This window comes from Artemia franciscana, chromosome 7, assembly GCF_032884065.1.
Source record: "Artemia franciscana chromosome 7, ASM3288406v1, whole genome shotgun sequence".
In the NCBI taxonomy this organism is placed as follows: domain Eukaryota; kingdom Metazoa; phylum Arthropoda; class Branchiopoda; order Anostraca; family Artemiidae; genus Artemia; species Artemia franciscana.
In genome coordinates this window covers 59,684,425-59,705,676 of record NC_088869.1, presented here as the reverse complement: position 1 = coordinate 59,705,676, position 21,252 = coordinate 59,684,425, and the positions used below count along the sequence as shown (strand labels likewise).

General features: G+C 35.5%; 1 protein-coding gene across 1 annotated transcript in view; it reads left to right on the top strand.

The window, feature by feature from the left end:
• The window catches only part of LOC136029550 (cyclin-dependent kinase-like 1), a 55,916-nt gene that overhangs the window by 3,636 nt on the left and 31,028 nt on the right, over positions 1-21,252 (top strand). The window contains exon 2 of the mRNA XM_065708025.1: positions 17,414-17,612. Within this exon, the coding sequence (XP_065564097.1) occupies positions 17,414-17,612 (199 nt within the window). The remainder of the gene's footprint in view (positions 1-17,413; positions 17,613-21,252) is intronic.

Sequence of the window (21,252 nt, the reverse complement as noted above, 5' to 3'; positions counted from 1 at the left end):
TATTAACACAAACAAATTTACAAGCATTATTAAAACAAGCAAAAAAGTGATTAAAACTCAACAATCAGAAAAAAACAAAACGCAAAAAATCTGATACAGGATAAAATATAAGCAAAAAACAAGCGTGAATTAAAGAAAGCCTGGTCCTATCAAGAAATTGCGGGGGGGTTAGAGTGTATGGTTGATATTAGAGGTAAACGTAGGCCACATTCAGAGCTGTTTCTGTGAGGTCTTAATGAAAATGCTTCGTTTGTATTGCTCTATTAGAGGCAGCTGCAAGAAAAAAGAGACACATTTTTGCGTCGAGGTTTTAATTAAAATATCACGTTTCTTTGAGCCAAGACTATGCATATTAACACCACCATGAGAATATGTGGCTGACCCACTCTAGCAAGCAATTAAGGGGGATGGGGTTATTATTGGAGGTTAATTTAAGCCATATTAAGATATATTTCTGAGAGATCTTAATGAAATTCCATAGTTTCTTTGACTGGGTCTTACATATCAGTCCCCCTCAGTAAAAAAATATTTTTAAGACCTTCCAGCTTAACTTTAAGCTTTAGAACAAGTTTAACCTTGACATTTCACGCCACCGTGGCAATATGTTGTGACATATTAGTAGAGACTTTTAACCAAAGTCAGAGAGAGATGAGCTGGATATTTTCCCAAATCCACAGACACAAACACACACACATACACACACACAAAAATCCTTTCAAGACCTCCCAGCCTAATTTTAAGCTGTAGAACATGTTTCTTCGATATGAACACTCACACACACATACACACACACACACAAACACACACATATATATATATATATATATATATATATATATATATATATATATATATATATATATATATATATATATATATATATATATATATATATATATATATATATACATATATATATATATATATATATATATATATATATATATATATATATATATATAAACACACACACATTCACACACACACACACACACACACACACAAAACACACACACACACACACACACAAACACACACACACACACACACACAAGCACACACACATTCACACATACACACACACATACACACACACACACACACACATAAACACATACACACACGCACGCACACATGGACACACACAAACACATATAATCAGACAAGAAAAAACACAAAGACAGACATAGAGGCATGCAAACAGCCGATCAGTCACGCAGGCACGGTAGGGGAGAGACAGAAACATACACAAAACACAATGTCAGACGCACAAACGCACAGAGTCAGACACACAAAACACAAAAACAGACACAAAAACATGCAATCAGACGCTCGGTAACACATGCACGGCTGAAAAGAGACAAAACAAACACAAAAACACAAAGTCAGACACACAAACACATGGAGCCAGACACATCAGAAAACAAAGATAGACACAGAGACATGCAGACAGACGCTCAATAACACAGGAACAGTGGGGGAGAGACAAAACGCATAATCATACACACAAACAAACAAGAGTCAGACACACAAAGACAGACACTGAGACATGCAAACAGAAGCCCATTCATACAAACGTGGTGAAAAAGAGCAAAAAACACACACACAAAGACAGACACACAAATACGCAAACACACAGAGTCAGACACACAAAAACACAAAGACAGACACAAATGCGCAAACACACAGAGTCAGACAAACAAAAACACAAAGAAAGACACAGAGACATGCAAAAAGAAGCCCATTCATACAAACGTAGTCAAAAAAACAAAAAACACACGCACAAAAACACAAAGACAGACACACAAATACGCAAACACACAGAGTCAGACACACAAAAACACAAAGATAGACACAGAGACATGCAAAAAGAAGCTCAGTCCCACAGGCACGCTGGGAGAGAGAAAAAATTCACAAAAAACACAAACTCAGAGACACAAAAACACCATGTCAGACAAATAAATACACAAACACACAGAGTCAGACGAACAAAACACAGAGACAGACACAGAGAAATGCAAACAGATAATCAGTCACATAAGGACGTTGGAAGAAAGACAAAACACACATAAATACATAAAGTCAGACACACAAACAAACCTAGGCAGACGCACAAAAACACAAAGACAGACACAGAAACATGCAAACAGATTATCAGTCTAAGCATTATGAGAGAGACAAAAATACACACAAAAAGTTATAAAGTCAGACACACTAACATACAGATTCAGATATACAAAAAACATAGACAGACACAGTGACAGGCAAAGAGATGGTCAGTCACACAAATACGGAGGGAGAGAGAAAAAAACCCACATAAAAGTATAAAGTCAAACATGCAAATATGCAAACGCATAAACACAGACAAAAACACACACACACAATCACAAAAATACACACACACATATACACACATACGCATACACACCCCCAAACACACAAAGACACACACACACACACACACACGCACCAGCACAAACACACACACGCACACAAGAGCACACGCACACGCACAGACAAACACACCGAGTCAGAAACACAAAAACACAAAGACAGTAACACAACCACATAGTCACACACACAAAGACAGACACAGAAATATGCAAACAAACGCTCAGTCACACAGGTATTTTGCGAGAGAGACAAAAAACACACACAAAAACACAAAGTAAAACATTCAAAGATTCAAACACACAAAACAGAATGGCAGACGTAGAGACATGCAAACAGGCACTCGGTCACACAGGCATACTGGGAGAGAGACAAAAAACACATACGCAAAAAAAGGCAGATGCTCAGTCACACAGGAATGATGGGAGAGACACAGAATATACACACAGAAACACAAAGACAGACATAGAGACATGCAAACAGACGTTTAGTCGCACAAGCACGGTGAGAGAGAGAAAAAACACACACGAAATACAAACCCACAGATTCAGGCACACAAAAACACAAAGACAGACACAGACACATGCAAACAGACGCTCATGCCCGGTGGGAGAGAGTAAAAAAACACACACAAAAACACAAAGTCAAACTCACAAACACACAAAGTCAGACACAGAGACATACAAACAGACGCTCAGTCATACAGGCACGGTGGGCGAGAGACTAAAACATATAAAAACACAAAGTCAGACGCACTAACACACACAGACATGTACAGAGACATGGAAACAGATGCTCAGTCACACAGGTACGGTGGGAGAGAGAAAAAAATACATACACTCAAAAAAAAAGAGCGACACAGAGATATGCAAACAGTGGCTCAGTCACACAGGCATGGTGGGGAGAGATGAAAGTATATAAACCAAAAACACAAACACACAAAGAAGGGTACAGAGACATGCAAACAGACGCTGAGTCATACAAGAACGGCGTGAGAGAGACAAAAACACACATAAAAACACAAAGTCAGACCCTCAAAGACAGGCACGGAGACATGCATACAGATAATCAGTCACACTGATTATCACCACGGCTCGGTGGTAGAGAGACAAAAAATACATAAACACAAACAAAGACACACACAAAAACACAAAGTCAAACTCACAAACACACAAAGTCAGACACAGAGACATACAAACAGACGCTCAGTCATACAGGCACGGTGGGCGAGAGACGAAAAACACATAAAAAAAACAAAGTCAGAGACAAAAACACATAGAGACGGACACACAGGCTTGGTGGGAGAGAGACCAAAAACGCACAAAAATACAAAGTTAGACACACAAAAACCCAGATTCAGACAAACAAACACACAGAGTAAAACACTTACCATTTTTCTTACATTCTATTAGGTTAGGTTAACCTAATATATCCTAGACAGGCTAAATTGGGTTGAGTTAGGCTAGATAACGTGCTATCTAACCTAAGTTAACCTAGTCTAGATAACGTGCTATCTAACCTAAGTTAACCTAACCTACCCTCTGTAACGTCTGCTTGCATGTCCCTGTGTCTATCTTTGTGTTTTTGTGTGTCTGACTCTTGTTTGTTTGTATGTCTGACGTATGTCTGACTTTGTGTTGTGTGTGTGTGTGTGTGTGTTTGTCTCTCTCTCGCCTTGCTTGTCTGACTGAGTCTCTGTTTGCGTGTTTATGTGTCTGTCTTTGTGTTTTCGTGTCAACTCCCAGCGGGAAATTCTTCCCGTAGAAAATCCCCCCTACGCAGAAAATTCTCCCTCTGGAAGAATGTATGCATGCTTCTCAATAACAAATACTATATTTGAACATTGGGCAAATTTCATAACTTTCATCCCTTTCCCCGGAGGCTCTGGGGGATCATTACACCCCCAAAGACATAGTTATTGGACCTTAGAACTATGCTGAAAAAATCACTACCTAAAATTTTTGATAGGCTAACTTTGAGGCAAAAGGGCGCGGTAGGGAGGCTAGTTGCCCTCCACTCTTTTAGAGCACTTTAAAAGGGTGCTAGAACTTTAAATTTACTTTTAAATTAGCCCTATCTTGATCTTCTATGACTATTGGTTAAGTATAATCACCCCTGCGAAGAACAAAATAAAACAAAAATAAAAAATGGGAGCTTGAAACCTCTACAATACGGTCCTCTGACACGCTGAATATGATGGTACAATTTTCAATCTGACTCCATGACTTTCAGGTGATATTTCCCCTTTCAGAAAATAAGGCAAACTCTCTCGGGCGCGTAAGTTTTTATGGGTAACATTAAACTTAATGAATCATATATGTTAAGAATTTACTAATTCTTTAGATGTACCTATTGTTCCGTTTACAACTATTCTGTTTCGCAGAATTCCGTTCTTTAGAGTTTCGATTGCTATTAGGCCCTGACACTCCTTACATGCAGTTCGATACCACTAATGGTTTGATGGAAAACTCTGTAGGATTATGAATTATAAAAAAAAGCCCATTTAAATTGCTTGATTTATAGCTGTGAGCTACTGTTGTACTTTATGGTTTGGAATGCTCATTTTATGCTTGTTTCAATACTTTGAATAGTTTTTTCTTTAATCTGTGTTTACATTTTCCATTTGACGGTTTTAATTCTAAACCTTGAAGGTTACATTTGACAGTTTTATTTTTATGTAAAACGTGTGTTTTTGTATCTTGCTGGAACCCCTTAATTTGGCGGCGTGAATTTTAACTAGCGACGTTTTATTTGACCAGTGGCGTAAATTCAAGGAAGTTAGGGGCCAGGATACATTTTCAAAATCTAAAGAGCGGGCATCAAAATGCCGAAAAAAGGAATTTCTTGAATCTAGGAGGGAGGGAAATCTTAGAAGGCGTAGTGCCCCCAATATTCTTGCTGCTCAAAATTAAGGGTCGTATCGTAGCTCTCTTCCGACTTGCCTTTAGCTGCTGAAATGAAAGCGTTTATCGGTTGTGATGTCGACACAGCTTGATTTGTTGTCAAAAGAGGCAAAATAAAATTCGTCAGAATTGTAGCTGCAACGGCTGAAGCAGTTGATTTCTGAACGGGTTAGTAGGCTACAGTTAAATTAAAAAGCTAATTTGAGCGTTCATAATCTTCGTCGCATTATTATCTATAGTCCCTGATTTGCGTTTAAAAACACGGAAACTTCCCTTATGATTGAAAATTTACAGAGCCTGGCCAACACCTAAGGTCTTGTTGGGGGAGGAGGCTACCAAAAAAAAACCTTCTCATGGAATAAAAGTAGTTGGCCTTGGTTAAGAATTGAGCCTGAACTACATTAATGCATTATCTTTCTATTGGAGGAGGGTAAATACTTTTATTAAATCCGGTGTTGAAGTTGGGAAACAAATTCGGGAGAAAGGAGGACCATAGACCCCCACCCTTGGATATGACCCCACACAGAGCGTGAGGTAAAATTGTATTATAATGTTTTTCTATACTTTATTGTAAAACTATTTACCAAACATTGTGTGTTTGCAAGGTTCCTTGATAATATTAAAATTTTTAAGCCCAAGATCTTCTTTTCTTGTGTGAAGTAAATCCAGTAAAAAGAACAAAGTTAAATTTACCTGATTGGCTCTCCTCTCCCAAGTTTTAACCCAATAAAAAAAAAGAGATGCTTTGAGTCTTAGGATTTTTTACAAGTAGCCCTTCTGTTTCTCTGTGACATAAATCTAACTAAAAAAAAAAAATCTTAGAAGTAGAACATGGACTCATTTGAATGATACTTGTAGCCCTAAAAATCCTGACTTTTATAAAAAGTTGAAAAAATCTACCTTGTCAAAGATGATTTATTTTCATATATTAAAACATGTTATTTTAGAATGTTATTACTATTATTATATTGTTCTTATTCCTTTTTATTATTATTATTCTCCTTTTTGAAAATAAAGTGTTTCTCTTTTTTGAGTCTGAGACATGACGAACTGCAATTTGGAAAAATTGAAAAATGGTAAGAAAGGTCACGGTAAGAAGGGATTCTTGTGGTTGGAGAACGCCTCTTATTACAAGAATGGCAATTTATTTATGGATCAGTTTTTTGGAGTATATGGTGGTTTGAAGTGTGTCCTGTTTGGCTGCTGTTTAATAGTAAAAAAATAGGAAAAATGTAAATGATGTATAAGGTTTAAGACTAGATTTGTTTTTGTAGTTGTCGTCACTGAGAGGCGTGGAGGTTGGATTCTAAAAAAAAACAAAATAATAAAAAATAATTTACACATACAGAGATGATAATTTTTGCAGCCAATGAATCTCAAACAACTCCAAGTTCAACTTCTTTTGTGATAAATTATTAAATAAATAAGGAAGTCTGTAAATAGATAATAAATAAGTAAGAAACTATTGAATAAAAATTTTCTTTCAATAAATCATCAGCATCATCATTATTTATTTATAACACATCACGATAAAACTGGGCAGAAAGCGCAGAAAAAGACAGAGTAAAAATCAAGAAAAAACAAAAAAGAGACAAACAGAAATAAAAACACACTTGGATGACTACAAACAAGGGACAAACAGAAATGACCAAAGATGGGAAGACTTCTGGCATTCGATAGACAAATCACAAATACGCTTCTCAATAACCCCAGCTGGGTTTACCAACTGATACTTTCTTTGCAGAAAAGAGTTACTTGTCCCAGTTCGAAGTTCCATTAAATTCTTTGCAAGTTTAAAGTAAAGGAGATGAACTTGCTTTCTCTTGCCACAATCAAGGAAAGACCAAAGAGGAGCGAGGGCAAGTAAGTGAGGAACTGTTAGGCTATTATATAACTGAAAATAATGAACTCTACTTAGATACGAAACGTTTGAAGCTAGGGAGGCATACGCAGCCCAGATCTTACTGGCATAATTTTTAATTACCAGGCTTACAGTTTCTTTCAGGTTTGCTCCAATAGGCATGCCCAGGTAAGTAAGGCTGCTAGCAAAAGGAACCTCAGAACTGGATAGACTTATTGAGTTCCTGTTCCCTTTATAGTTGAATGGTAGAACAACTGTTACATCAATATTAAAGCTCAAACCAATCTGTTCGTACTCTTCTTGGAGAAACTCAAAGGTTGAAGAGCATCCTTGAAAAGTGCAGGAAAGGCTTAGTAGGTCATCTGCGAAAGTAACTAACGAAGGTCAACTTCTTTGAAGATAAATGTACAGTTCAACTTATCCTGAGCACCGGTAGCACAATTATTAAACAAAACTGGAGAAGTCAAAGCTCTTTGGCGTGCACCTCTTAGAATAGCAAGTAGTTGACAACCATCTTTAATTCCAGCCTTCAGATTTCTATACATGTATCTTAAATAAGCAATTACCGCGGCATCAGTACCTTTCAAAAGGGCCTCAAGCAAAAGTTGTGAAAATGTACACGAGTCAAAAGCTCTTGCAACATCGAGTGCACATAAGACCAAGAAATCGCCTTTTTTTTCAATATCCTCCAGCACATTTATAAGCAGAAAGAGAGCATGCTAAGCCACGCTGGTACCCAAACTGACGAGGAGGATGGGAGTTATTTTTCCGATACAAAACTGCAAAGGGACTACACCACAGACAATGATCATCTGAAACAGTATTGTTAAATGTTGTTCGATTAAAGAACCTGCAAATTCCAGGGGCTTTACTGAAATAGAATCAACACCAGGGGAAGAATTTTCTTTGATTTGGAATCAAAGTGTGAACAGCACTTGGCAACACAGCCAGGAAAGGTTTCGTCTTATTTGAAAGAACAAGATAAAGCTGTTTTTCAAAAAACTTCTCTATGTTTTTGTTGGGAGCACTTAACTCCCTCGCGAAATATTCAACCCACTTTTTTTCAGGCACACTAGCACTTTGGGCTTTGGTAGGCTGGCTGTACTTCCACAGTTTGGAGGGGTCTTCAGTAATAGGAATTACATTTTTCTGGATCAGCATTAACTTATGGTTTTTCAGTTCCTTGTTAAATTTTCGTTTCATACGGAGTCTCAAGTCATTAACTAAGCTATCTCTCGGTCCAAATAGAAAGCCATAGCTTGGCCAAATTACACGTATTCACAAGATCTCTGTTTTTTGACCAATCTTCTTGCTGATACTTTTTACGAACACGTCGAAGAGGAACGGTGCTTATTTCATCACATTTATTTTTGCCAAGTAGGAAGTGAGCTCAACTGAGATGTTCTTTTAACTTTGTGGCATCACAGCACGATCACATAAAAGATTGAAAGGCACTTTGATTTTGCTCAGCATCTCGTCACAAGCTTTACTGAAATTGACACATTTTGACACACTTGACACATTTTTCCAATCTCAGTACGAAAACCAATTCGATTCCGTATTTTTATCCATTGGTGGGGATGAGTAAAATCAAGTAGAGACAGGAAGGTGGTCGGAGTAGAATCCTTCTTTTAAAATTTTGACCTCGTGACTGCCAAACGAAGCAACAATATGGTCTGAGTTAGGAGTTGAGAAAATCGGCTGAATATATGAAAAGTTATCATTCTTAGGCCATACACAATAGTCGGAAGGAACGCAGCCCCAAAAGATTTGTGACCCGTGAGACATTGTGTTTGTTATATCTACATGAAAATCTAGATTTAGAGGAAACTTTTTTTTAAAAACCTGCCTAAAAGCTTGCAGGCAAACGCAAATCGTGAATCAGACTGTTCAGTGTTATAATATATTGGCAGATAAAAGTTAATTATTTCATGATTTTCAAGCTTAGCGGCAATAAATTAATCATTCCCTATTAATAGCTTGCAAGGGAATCGGGATAGGATAGTGAGAACACCAGATGGTCTGCCTCGCGGTCTCACAACTGCACTACAATAGAGGAGATAAAAATTAGAAAATAGTGGTAACAGGCTCTGGTGGTCTTTTGACATGACATGCTACTGAATCAAAACTGGGTCATGGGACTGCAACAACTGCGAAAGAAATAGGACCCGATCGGTATCTTTTCCATTAATATTCCATGATAAAATTCGGCATCTGAATCTCATTTTCAACTTGATTTACCTTTCAGCAGAGCCTGTGCAATAGGGCATTTGTAACTGTAACAAGGGTGGCTGTCTGATTTGCAAAGAGCACGTTTTTAGTTTCTGGCAAAGGCTGTTTTAGAGCTCCCGTGACCTTTTTCTCCACAGACAGAACAACAAATTTCGTTTATACATGTATTTGAAATATGTCCGTATGATTGGTACTTATAGCATCGAAGCGATAGAAACAAAAACTCTTGAATGGGGAATCGTTCGAAACCGATCGCTAATGGGAACTTCATTGCTTGTAGTAAATCCTTTTTTGTTTCAAATTTCAGACTGAAAAATCTGGTATAGCCACTTTGCTTTGCTTCACTACAATTTGACAAAAGAGACTTGACGTCATCAGAAGTCAGATCATTTGGGATACGTTTAACTATTCCAAAGTGAGAAGGACTTTTAACCTTAACGCTAATTGTTCTGCTAAAGCTACGAAGCGCATTTGGAAGCAGTGATAACTTTCCAGTCACCTCAGGTGCACTTTAGCTCAATAATTTTTGAACTAACGTCACCACATGCTTGTTCTAGGAAGTCCTTCCTTGATTTTGGCTTGACTAAGTTACTTTGTAAATTTTTGGTAGTCACGGCATAGGATGGTTTGGAAATATAGTCAGCAGGGATTTCAGCAGTTCCAGGTTTACTTTTTGAGAAGTTTTGTTCCATCAGAATGTCTAATTTGTTTCCATAGTCTTGTGTATAACAATCACTGTATTTTCACCTGGGATCGAGGGGACTTCATCTGGATAAAAAATTAGAAAAGTAGGCAAAACAGTTTTATATATATATATATATATATATATATATATATATATATATATATATATATATATATATATATATATATATATATATATATATATATATGTATATATATTATATATATATATATATATATATATTATATATATATATATATATATATATATATATATTATATGTATATTATATATATTATATATATATATATATATATATATATATATATATATATATATATATATATATATATATATATATATATATATATATATATATATATATATATATATATTATATATATATTACATATATATTACATATATATATATATATATATATATATATATATATATATATATATATATATATATATATATATATATATATATATATATATATATATATATATATATATATATATATATATATATATATATATATATATATATATATATATATATACATATATAAACTTACATTAAAATGTGAGAATAAAAACTAAAAAAACTAATAATATTTTTAAAAACTTTTTAAACAGCCCTAGCATCCTTAGTTCAACAAAGTTCAACCAGGACTGATAAATAGAATGAAGTGAGATGATAAATTCATTCAAACAAAACAGAACAAATTGATTAAATGCAGGTTTTCAAAATTATCTTGTTTTTTGGCAGCTTGCCTGAAAGGCATTTTTGTAACTGGTTCAATACTATTATAAATTGGTTTAGTTAAATATTTTGATAGATCATTTTTAATTAAATTGGAGTATAAAGAATTTAGTGAGTACTCCCTCAAGTCCCTATTCAAAGATATTATTATTTATTTTGAGACTAATTTTGATTGATTCCCAAACCACCTGTTTTACCCCCTAAATCATTACTAATGATTGAAGATTTTTCAAAAAGTATTCTTTAACATTTGAATGACACAACTACACATAAAACAATAACTCATGATCCTACTGATCAGTTTGATAATAATATTCTGCAGCTAAAACAGAATAGTAAAATCACCCCACATTTATACAATAGATTTTTCCCCGTGGTATTTTCTGTCCCAAGCTCTACGGTTTACCAAAAATACATAAACAAGGTATTCCCTTAAGACCTATCGTAGCATGTACTAAAGCCCCCGCTTCCAATATAGAAAAATGGCTTTTCACAGCTTTCAAACCTTTACTGTATTCCCAAAGTTCCTGTATTCGTAATTCGGCATAGTTAGTTTTAAAACTTAGTAACACAAATATTTTAGAAAACGCAGTAGTTAGGAATTAATTATGAAGTTTTAATGACTCTAGTTAAAATTTGTAATAACTTTTCAATGTGTTTTCAGTTTTGTGATTCCTTTATCAGCATTGCAGTTTTGTGATCCCAAAGAGAGCGAATCCATCCCGGTTACGTCAATTATGTATCTAAGACATTTGCTTATTCTACCCACCAAGTTTCATCCCAATCTCTCCACTCTTAGCGATTTACAAAAATTTCCGGTTCCCCACACCAACTACCCGCAATGTCACCAGATCTGGTCGGGATTTAAACTAAGAGCTCTGAGATATGAGTTCCTTCTAAATATTAAGTTTCATTAAGATCAAGTCGCCTGCTCGTAAGTTAAAAAATACCTTAATTTTCTAATTTGTCCTAATTAACACCCCCCAACTCTGCCAAATAGAGCGGGTTCAGTCTGGTTATGTCAATCACGTATCTAGGACTTGTGGTTATTCTTCCCACCAAGATGGATCCCGATCTCTCCACTCTAAGCGGCTTCCGAGATTTCCCGATTACCTGTCCAACTCCCCCAAATATCACCGGATACGGTCAAGATTTAAAATTAGAGCTCTGAGACACGAGGTCCTTTTAAATATTAAATTTCATTAAGATTCAAGCAACAATTCTTAGTTTAAAAATACCTCATTTTTTCTAATTTTCCGAATTACCCCCTTCCAACTCCCCCAAAGAGATCCAATCTGGTCTGGTTATGTCAATCACGCACCTCTTTTTTTTAGATACCTCATTTTTCTAATTTTCCGAATTACCAAAATAAGTCCCCCCAACTCCCCCAAAGAGAGCGGAGCCGGTCCAGTTATGTCAATCACATATCTAGAACTTGTGCTCATTCTTCCCAACAAGTTTCATCCCTATCTCTCCACTCTAAGCGTCTTCCAAAATTTCCATCCTCCCTCCAACTCCCCCAATGACACTGGATCCGTCGGTATTTAAAATAAGAGATCTGAGTTACGAGGTCCTTCTAAATATCAAATTTCATTAAGATCCGATCACTCCTTCGTAAGTTAAAAATACCTCATTTTTTCTAATTTTCAGAATTAACCCTCCCCCTCTCCCGCAATTCCCTCAAAGAGAGCGGATCCGTTCTGCTTATGTCAATCACATATCTAGGACTTGTGCTTATTTTTACCACCAAGTTTCATCCCGATCCCTCCACTTTAAGTGTTTTCCAAGATTTCAGGTCCCCCCTCCAACTCCCCCCAATGTCACCGGATCCGGTCGGGATTTAAAATAAGAGCATTGAAACACGATATCCTTCTAAATATCAAATTTCATTAAGATTCAATCACCCATTCGTAAGTTAAAAAGATCCCATTTTTCTAATTTTTCCGAACTAACCGTCCCCCTACTCCCCTTCAGATGATCGAATCGGGGAAACGACTATCTATAATTTAATTTATTCTGGTCCCTGATACGCCTGCCAAATTTCAACGTCCTAGCTTATCTGGAAGTACCCAAACTAGCAAAACCAGGACAGACAGACAGACCCAAAAAATTTCCGGTCGCTATATGTCACTTGATAAATATCAAGTGCCATAGAAACGGCTACACCAGCACAAAGATGACATAGACAAGGCTCAAATAGTTCTAATAACTCCTTTGATTCTGCTTTAGGTTGGCATATATTTATTAACCCTCCCACACGATACTTTTTGAAAAATCTTCACTCATTAGTAATGATTTGAGGGTAAAACAAGTGGTTCGGAAATCAATCGAAATTATTCTCAAAATAAATAATAATTTTCCTTTTAATATATACTCACTAAATTCTTAATGCTCAAATTTACTTAAAAATTATCTAACAAAACATTTAACTAAACCAATTATCAAACAGTTCGTGGTAACGAACTGTAGTAAGGAGCGATCCGGCTCAATAGTAACCAAAACTCAAAAAAATTGAATTTTGATATCAATAGCTACATCAAAAGAATTGCATTTTAATGCTGATTTTAAATATATAAGTTTCATCAAGTTTAGTCTTAGCCATCAAAAGTTACGAGCCTGAGAAAATTTGCCTTATTTAGGAAAATAGGGGGAAACACCCCCTAAAAGTCGTAGGATCTTAACGAAAATGACACCATCAGATTCAGCGTATTAGAGAACCCTACTGTAGAAGTTTCAAGCTCCTATCTACAAAAATGTGGAATTTGCATTTTTTGCCAGAAGACAAATCACGGGTGCGTGTTTATTTGTTTGTTTTTTTTTTGTTTTTTTTTTCCCCAGGGGTCATCGTATAGACCAAGTGGTCCTACAATGTCGCAAGAGGGCTCATTCTAACGGAAATGAAAAGTTCTAGTGCCCTTTTTAAGTGACCAAAAAATTTGGAGGGCATCTAGGCCCCCTCCCACGCTCATTTTTTCCCAAAGTCAACGGATCAAAATTTTGAGATAGCCATTTTGTTCAGCATAGTCGAAAATCATAATAACTATGTATTTGGGGATGACTTACTCCCCCACAGTCCCTGGGGGAGGGGCTGCAAGTTACAAACTTCAACCAGTGTTTACATATAATAATGGTTCTTGGGAAGTGTAAAGACGTTTTCAGGGAGATTTGTTTGGTTTTAGGGGTAGGGTTGAGGGAGGGGGCTATGTGGCAGGATCTTTCCTTGAATAAATATACCATGGGGGGAAAAAATTCAATGAAAAGGGCGCAGGACGAATCTGGTCACGTTAGAAAAAAACGTCAAATTCAGAGCTTAATATACAATGCTGGGTGTTCGGAGCTTCCCTATTATGGAGTATAATTTGAAAATAACACAACTATACGAGCGATAAAACATATATACCACAACCATAACTCAACTAACGAAAGAACTGCTAAGAGATAACACAACTATAAAGCGAAAACAGGTGAAAACTAACGGGAAAATAAACGAACTAATAGGTGGAAGGGGCCCAGAGAAAAAATATAATCCTTTTTCAATTTTGAGCCTAACTTCTGCAAAGGAGTATAAATGTCAGAAGCCCCAAAATACCGAATTATTTTCATTTCAAACAGTTCGTGGTAACGAACTGTAGTAAGGAGCGACCCGGCTCAATAGTAAACGAAACTCTAAATAATAGAATTTTGATGCTAAAATATACATCAAAAGAATCGAATTTTTATGCTGATTTTAAATATATAAGTTTCATCAAATTTGGTCTTTGTCATCAAAAGTTAAGAGCCTTAGAAAATTTGTCTTCTTTTAGAAAATAGGGGGAAACACCCCCTAAAAGTCACATAATCTTAACGAAAATCACACCATCGCATTCAGCGTATCAGAGAACCCTATAGCAAAATTTTCAAGCTCCTTTCTACAAAAATGTGGAATTTCGTATTTTTTGCCAGAAGACAAATCACGGGTGCGTGTTTATTTGTTTTTTTTTGTTTTTTTGTTTTTTTTTTCCCAGGGGTCATCGTATCGACCAAGTGGTCCTAGAATGTTGCAAGAGGGCTCATTCTAACGGAAATTTTACGGGAATAGCTTTGCTGTGGCTAAAGTAGGAATCGAGTTTAGTATCTGGTTTCATATCAAACAGTTCGTGGTAACGAACTGTAGTAAGGAGCAACCCGGCTCAATAGTAAACGGAACTCTAAAAAACGAAATTTTGATGCTAAAAGATACATCAAAAGAATCGAATTTTCACGCTGATTCTAAATATATAAGTTTCAATAAATTTAGTCTTTGTCATCAAAAGTTACGAGCCTGAGAAAATTTGCCCTCCTTTGGAAAAAAGGGGGAAACATCCCCTGAAAGTCATAGAATCTTAACGAAAATCACACTATCGCGTTCGGCATATCAGAGAAATCTATAGCAAAAATTTCAAGCTCCTATCTAAAAAAATGTGGAATTTCATATTTTTTGCCAGAAGACAAATCACGGGTGCGTGTTTATTTGTTTGTTTGTTGTTTTTTTCTTTTCCCCAGGGGTCATCGTATCGACCAGGTGGTCTTAGAGTGTCGCAAGAGGGCTCATTCTTACGGAAATGAAAATTTCTAGTGCCCTTTTTAAGTGATAAAAAAATTAGAGGGCGAATAGGCCCCCTCCCACGCTAATTTTTTTCCAAAAGTCAACAGATTAAAATTTTAAGATAGCCATTTTGTTCCGCATAGTCAAAAACCATAAAAACTATGTCTTTGGGAATGACTTACTCCCCCACAATCCCTGGGGGAGGGGCTGCAAGTTACAAACTTTGACCAGTGTTTACATATATTAATGGTTATTGGGAAGTGTACAGACGTTTTCATGGGGATTTTTTGGTTTGGGGGGTGGGGCTGATGGGAGAGGGCCTTGTGGGAGGATCTTTCCTTTGAGGAATGTGTCATGGGGGAAGAAAAATTCAATGAAAAGGGCGCAGGATTTTCTAGCATTACTATACAAAAAAAAACAATGAAAAAATAAACATGAAAACGTTTTTTCAAATGAAATTAGGAATAGTATTGAAATTTAAAACGAACAGAGATTATTACGCATATGAGGGGTTCTAAAAATACTTTAGCATAAAGAGCGAGGTATTTAGGAGGAGATAAATACCTCGCTCTTTATGCTAAAATATTTTTAGTAATTTCAACTATTTATTCTACGGCCTTTTTGATTCAGGGGTCATTCTTAAAGAATTGGGACAAAACTTACGATTTAGTGTAAAGAGCGAGGTATTAACGAGGGTACAAACCCCCTCGTAAACATAATAAAAATATAAGAATATAAAAGTTTGTTACGTAAGTTAATTCTTAAGTTACGTATATTTTTTACTAATAAAAACATTCGTTGAAAATTAAAAGTTCTAGTAGCCTTTTTAAGTAACCGAAAAATTGGAGGGCAGCTAGGCCTCCTTCCCCACCCCTTATTTCTCAAGATCGTCTGATCAAAACTAAGAGAAAGCCATTTAGCCAAAAAAAATAATATACTAATTTTATTTCAATAATTTATGTGCGGAGAGCCAAAATCAAACATGCATTAATTCAAAAACGTTCAGAAATGAAATAAAAAAAACTAGTTTTCTTAACTGAAAGTAAGGAGCTACATTAAAACTTAAAACGAACAGAAATTACTCCGTATATGAAATGGGTTCTCCCCTCCGCAGTCCCTCGCTCTTTACGCTAAAGTTTGACTCTTTGCCACAATTCTACTTTTTAAAACAATTAAAAACTTTAGCGTAAAGAGCGAGGGACTGCGGAGGGGAGAACCCATTTCATATACGGAGTAATTTCTGTTCGTTTTAAGTTTTAATGTAGCTCCTTACTTTCAGTTAAGAAAACTAGTTTTTTTTATTTCATAATAGTATTGAACCAGTTACAAAAAGACCTTTGAGCTAAGCTGCCAAAAAAGAAAGATTAGCTTTGAAAACTTGCATTTAATCATTTTGTTCTGTTATGTTTGAATGAATTTATGATCTCATTTCATTCTATTTATCAGTCCTGGTTGAATTCGTTGAAGTAAGGTAGCTAGGGTTGTTTAAAAAATTTTTAAAAACATTATCAGTTTTAATTCTCATATTTTAATGTAAGTTTATATATATATATATATATATATATATATATATATATATATATATATATATATATATATATATATATATATATATATATATATATATATATTATATATATATATATATATATATATATATATATATATATATATATATATATATATATATATATATATATATATATATATATATATATATATATATATATATATATATATTTCTCGCGTTGTGCTAAAGACGGCCCTTGGACATAGGGCTGAAATATCCACTGAATTGAATCCCACTATCTTGTAGAAAAAACATTTTCCTGTTGTTTCTACTTTGTGTTTGTTCAATATGGAAAGGCAGTGTGGTCTTCGTTACTATTTTAGTACGTGCTACCGTTGTTGTTTTTCTTCTTCTTCTTCTTTCTTTATGCCTTTTGTTCGGCAAGCTCTTTAGCTAGTTGCCAACAAAATAGAATCTTTTAATTGAGCCTATTTTTCAGTAATCGATCCAGTTCCAATTATAATCGCCTTCTTGATCGCTATGAAAAGCTTGTTCGCATGGGAGAGGGCTCCTATGGAGTTGTATACAAATGCCGAAACCGAGAAACTGGTCAAATCGTTGCAATCAAACGATTCGTGGAAACAGAAGAAGATCCCCTTATACGCAAAATTGCTTTGCGCGAAATACGTATGTTGAAGGTAAGTATTAAAGTTAAATTCTAGCATGAGATGGTAAAATCGTTCAAATGAAACGACCATGTCAGGTCACTTTGTAATCCAGGCTTGTATGTCTGACTGATAGCAAAGTTCTCTGGAGACTCCTTTAAAGATTTCTATAGAAAGAGACTCCTTAAAAGATTTCTATAAAAAGAAACTCCTTTGAATATACGTTTCAAAGACAATATGTGTACCATACGTAAATATCAACACCTAAATTTAACAGAAGGCGGCAATTTCATTTAAGCAAAAACGACCATTCTTGATCACTTTGCAATCCAGATGTGTATGTCTGATTGAAAGAAGAGTTTTTGAAGTCTTCTTCCCACTTGCGGATCCTGAAAAGAAGAGACCCCCCATCCAAGATTCGTTCGGGTGTCCTCATTCCATTATTTCATCCTTTTTTTTAAATAATATGAATTTGATGAATTATTGATCAAATTGATGAATAATTCATCAATTGATGAATATTTCATCAATTCGTGAATTGTGAATTGGCAATATGACATCTTTGTCATATTGCCTCTCCCCCAAAAATTTCCTCTAGATCCGCCTTTGCTTCTTAGAGAAAAATTTATGAAAAAAGAGAGATGAACACGTACGGTGAATTCTTACGAGTGCTTGACTATAAAACTTTATTTTAGACACAATTTTGACGGCCCGAGAAAGAAATTTTTCATCTCTTATCTAAAACAGAAGTAAACGAAATATTTACCCTTATGGACACATAGGTTTCATCAGCAGACGTAAAATTCGGCTACCGAAGATAAGTTAAGAGATAGACAGACGCAGCGTTTTATTCCAGCATCTTAAAAACATAAATATGGGAATGAAAAACTGGCTACTTCACAGAAAAGGTATCATATTTCTGGCATCTAACGAAGACATCTAACGAAGAAATTTTGATTGAGCAAGCCGTTATGTGGCATATTAAGTGAGTCAGTAAGTAACTCTACAAATCCTACATTAAGAAAATCTCTCAGAACTCAAAAGTTAGCCTAAAAACTCTCAAAATGATTGTTAACAAGGTACTTGTCGGTTTTTGGAAACACCCTAAAAGTGAAGTTAGGTTAATCTTAATGAAAAATAACAAAACACAATGATAAAATAATATTTTAGAAACAAAATTTTGGAAGCTGGCATAAAATACACCTGCATTGAATAGATATTGCCATTCTTGGCTTGAAAGACGCTATGTCTGTCCAGCTCCAAAAACTCATTTGAAGAACAAGCTTTTTGCTAACGATTTAGTCTCATTTTGGACTGGCAGAAAAAAGTCTGATAGCTATCAGATTATCTCTGTATTGAAACAAAACTAGAAACAGGAACAAAAAGTCTTTATTGAAGAGTCCACCTTAATGTCAATCACTAGTACGACATGAAATACTTAGAAGCATTATACGAGACGGCTAAGTCTCAGGAATACACAACTGTCTTGAAAAATGTTCTTGGATGGAGAGAATATCGAAGTCTGAGACCTTTTGATCGATAGAATGCCATTTATTGCCATTTATCTTAAAGGAACAAATAAGCACTCCCTTGCTAAACATTGTAGTGGAGACTTAGATTTCTTCTTGTCTCAGAGAATACGGAACTTGAAGCTATAAAAGAAAGGTCTTCATTACAGTTTGCACATTTCGGCGGATTTTGGCATCGGGAATTGCGAGAAATACTGTGATCACCAGTACATCACGAACAGCATTGCGGTCCGTTACTGTTTGACTTTAAGTGGTTTGAAGACTGGCAAATATGACAGCATCGAAGGGTTTCAGATATTCTGATGCACGTAGGCTGAGACAAGACAAAATATAAGAAAAAAAGTTAAGGAAATGAAACAAATGCTAAAAATCAAAAATTAAAGAAACACACTTTATAATATATCTGAAACATCATAGAATAAAACAGAAAATTAATAACAGTTCATTGCAGCGTAAAATCGCCACAGGCCAAAAAACCAGCGCATAAGCATATTAGTTTACCAGGTAGACTAGGGTGGTCTACAGAGACTGGACTACAGTAGACTGGGTGAGTACCTTTTGTCAGGTAGATTTGAACTGCAGTTCATATAATTCTTAGGCAGGACATTATCGACTTCACTTAGGATTATTAAGAACAAAATAAATAATTAAGCTATTGACAATAATTAAGAACTCAAATTATTTTAAATTGCACAAGAGAAAAATGTTGCTATGTTCACAGGGCAGTAAGCGTTCACGACAATACTAGCGAAGGTTAGCACGTAAGGAACGTCAGAAACCAACAAAAACAAGCGATACTAAATTGCATTGAAATTTTTGGTTTAATTTTTCATTCATCAATGGTTGATCACAAAGGGGCCAGCCATCCATAATATCACTGGAAGACAGCAAGTTCTTTCCATATGTATTTTTTCGAATTATTTAGAATAGCCGAGTAATATTTTGAAGGCAAAAGTAATCATTCCAGATACAGTTTTTTTAGGGGCCAAAAACCTGGAGCCTTTGATGTCCATTAGGGTCAGTTTCGGACCAGCATTCGTATCTTGAAGCCAGTTCTATCATAAAGTATGGAAAACTGGTAAAAGATGAAAATCGATCAATTTACCATGGATTCAACAGTAATGAAAAATTAATAGTGCCAAATATGATGCAGTATCGGACAGGGGCGTAATTCACAATGGGGCAGGGGGAGGGGGCAACAGCCCCTCCCAGATCTCACCCCGCCCGATCCCAGCTTACCCTCCCACCTGAATTTTTTGTTTCTTCAAAAATCTTGTCAAAACTTAGATAGGCCTGTATAATTCGGTATCAACAGAAACGGATCCGTTTTCTTTAGATCATATTTATTTTATAGTACTATAAAGCACCTTTATAGTACTTTTATAGTACTATATAGTAACTTTATAATACCAAATGGCTCATTTTTCAGTTTTTACAGTCATTTTCACTTGATTTGGGAAAACTGGCTCCGACTTTGCCCCCCCCCCCCCCAGAAGTTTGACGAAACTACGCCGCTGGTTTCGGCAAGCAGAATTTTAAAGAGTCAAAATATAAGTTCACTTTCAACGTATTAAAACTTGGACTTAAATTGACGATAAAAGTTTATTTTCATTCAACCTGGCAGCTCCTGAAACGATCAGCTTGATCGTTTTGTTTCTAAACCTTGTCTGTATGATTTAATGAATAGGACAGTAATATTTACAGCACAGAAACAATTGTTTAGAAAAATTGTGTTTAGAAAAATTTACACAAATGCAGCTATTTTCCCATTTAAAAGTATTTTTTGTGATTTTAGTCCATTGGAGGATAAAACAAAAGCCGGCTCTTAAATTAAAGTGGGTCTGGTAATTTAAAGCTGTCTAAATCAGAAGTGCCAATTGTACCTTTCGGTGCTCAGGCAAATCAATAACGAAAGAAGATAACATTTAGATAACACAACTACATCTGTATAGAAAGGCTACTCGTGGGATCACTATCTGTTAAAGCAGTTGCGCTATAAAAATAAATCTGTTCCCTAGACTTTCGGCCCCCTCCCTACTTGATTTAATAAAAAAACATGTTTTGGGAGGCATTTCGCTGAGAAATCCCGTTGCAAAGGCAGTAAAACGACTAATTCCCTCCTCCCCTAAGATTTTTACAAACAT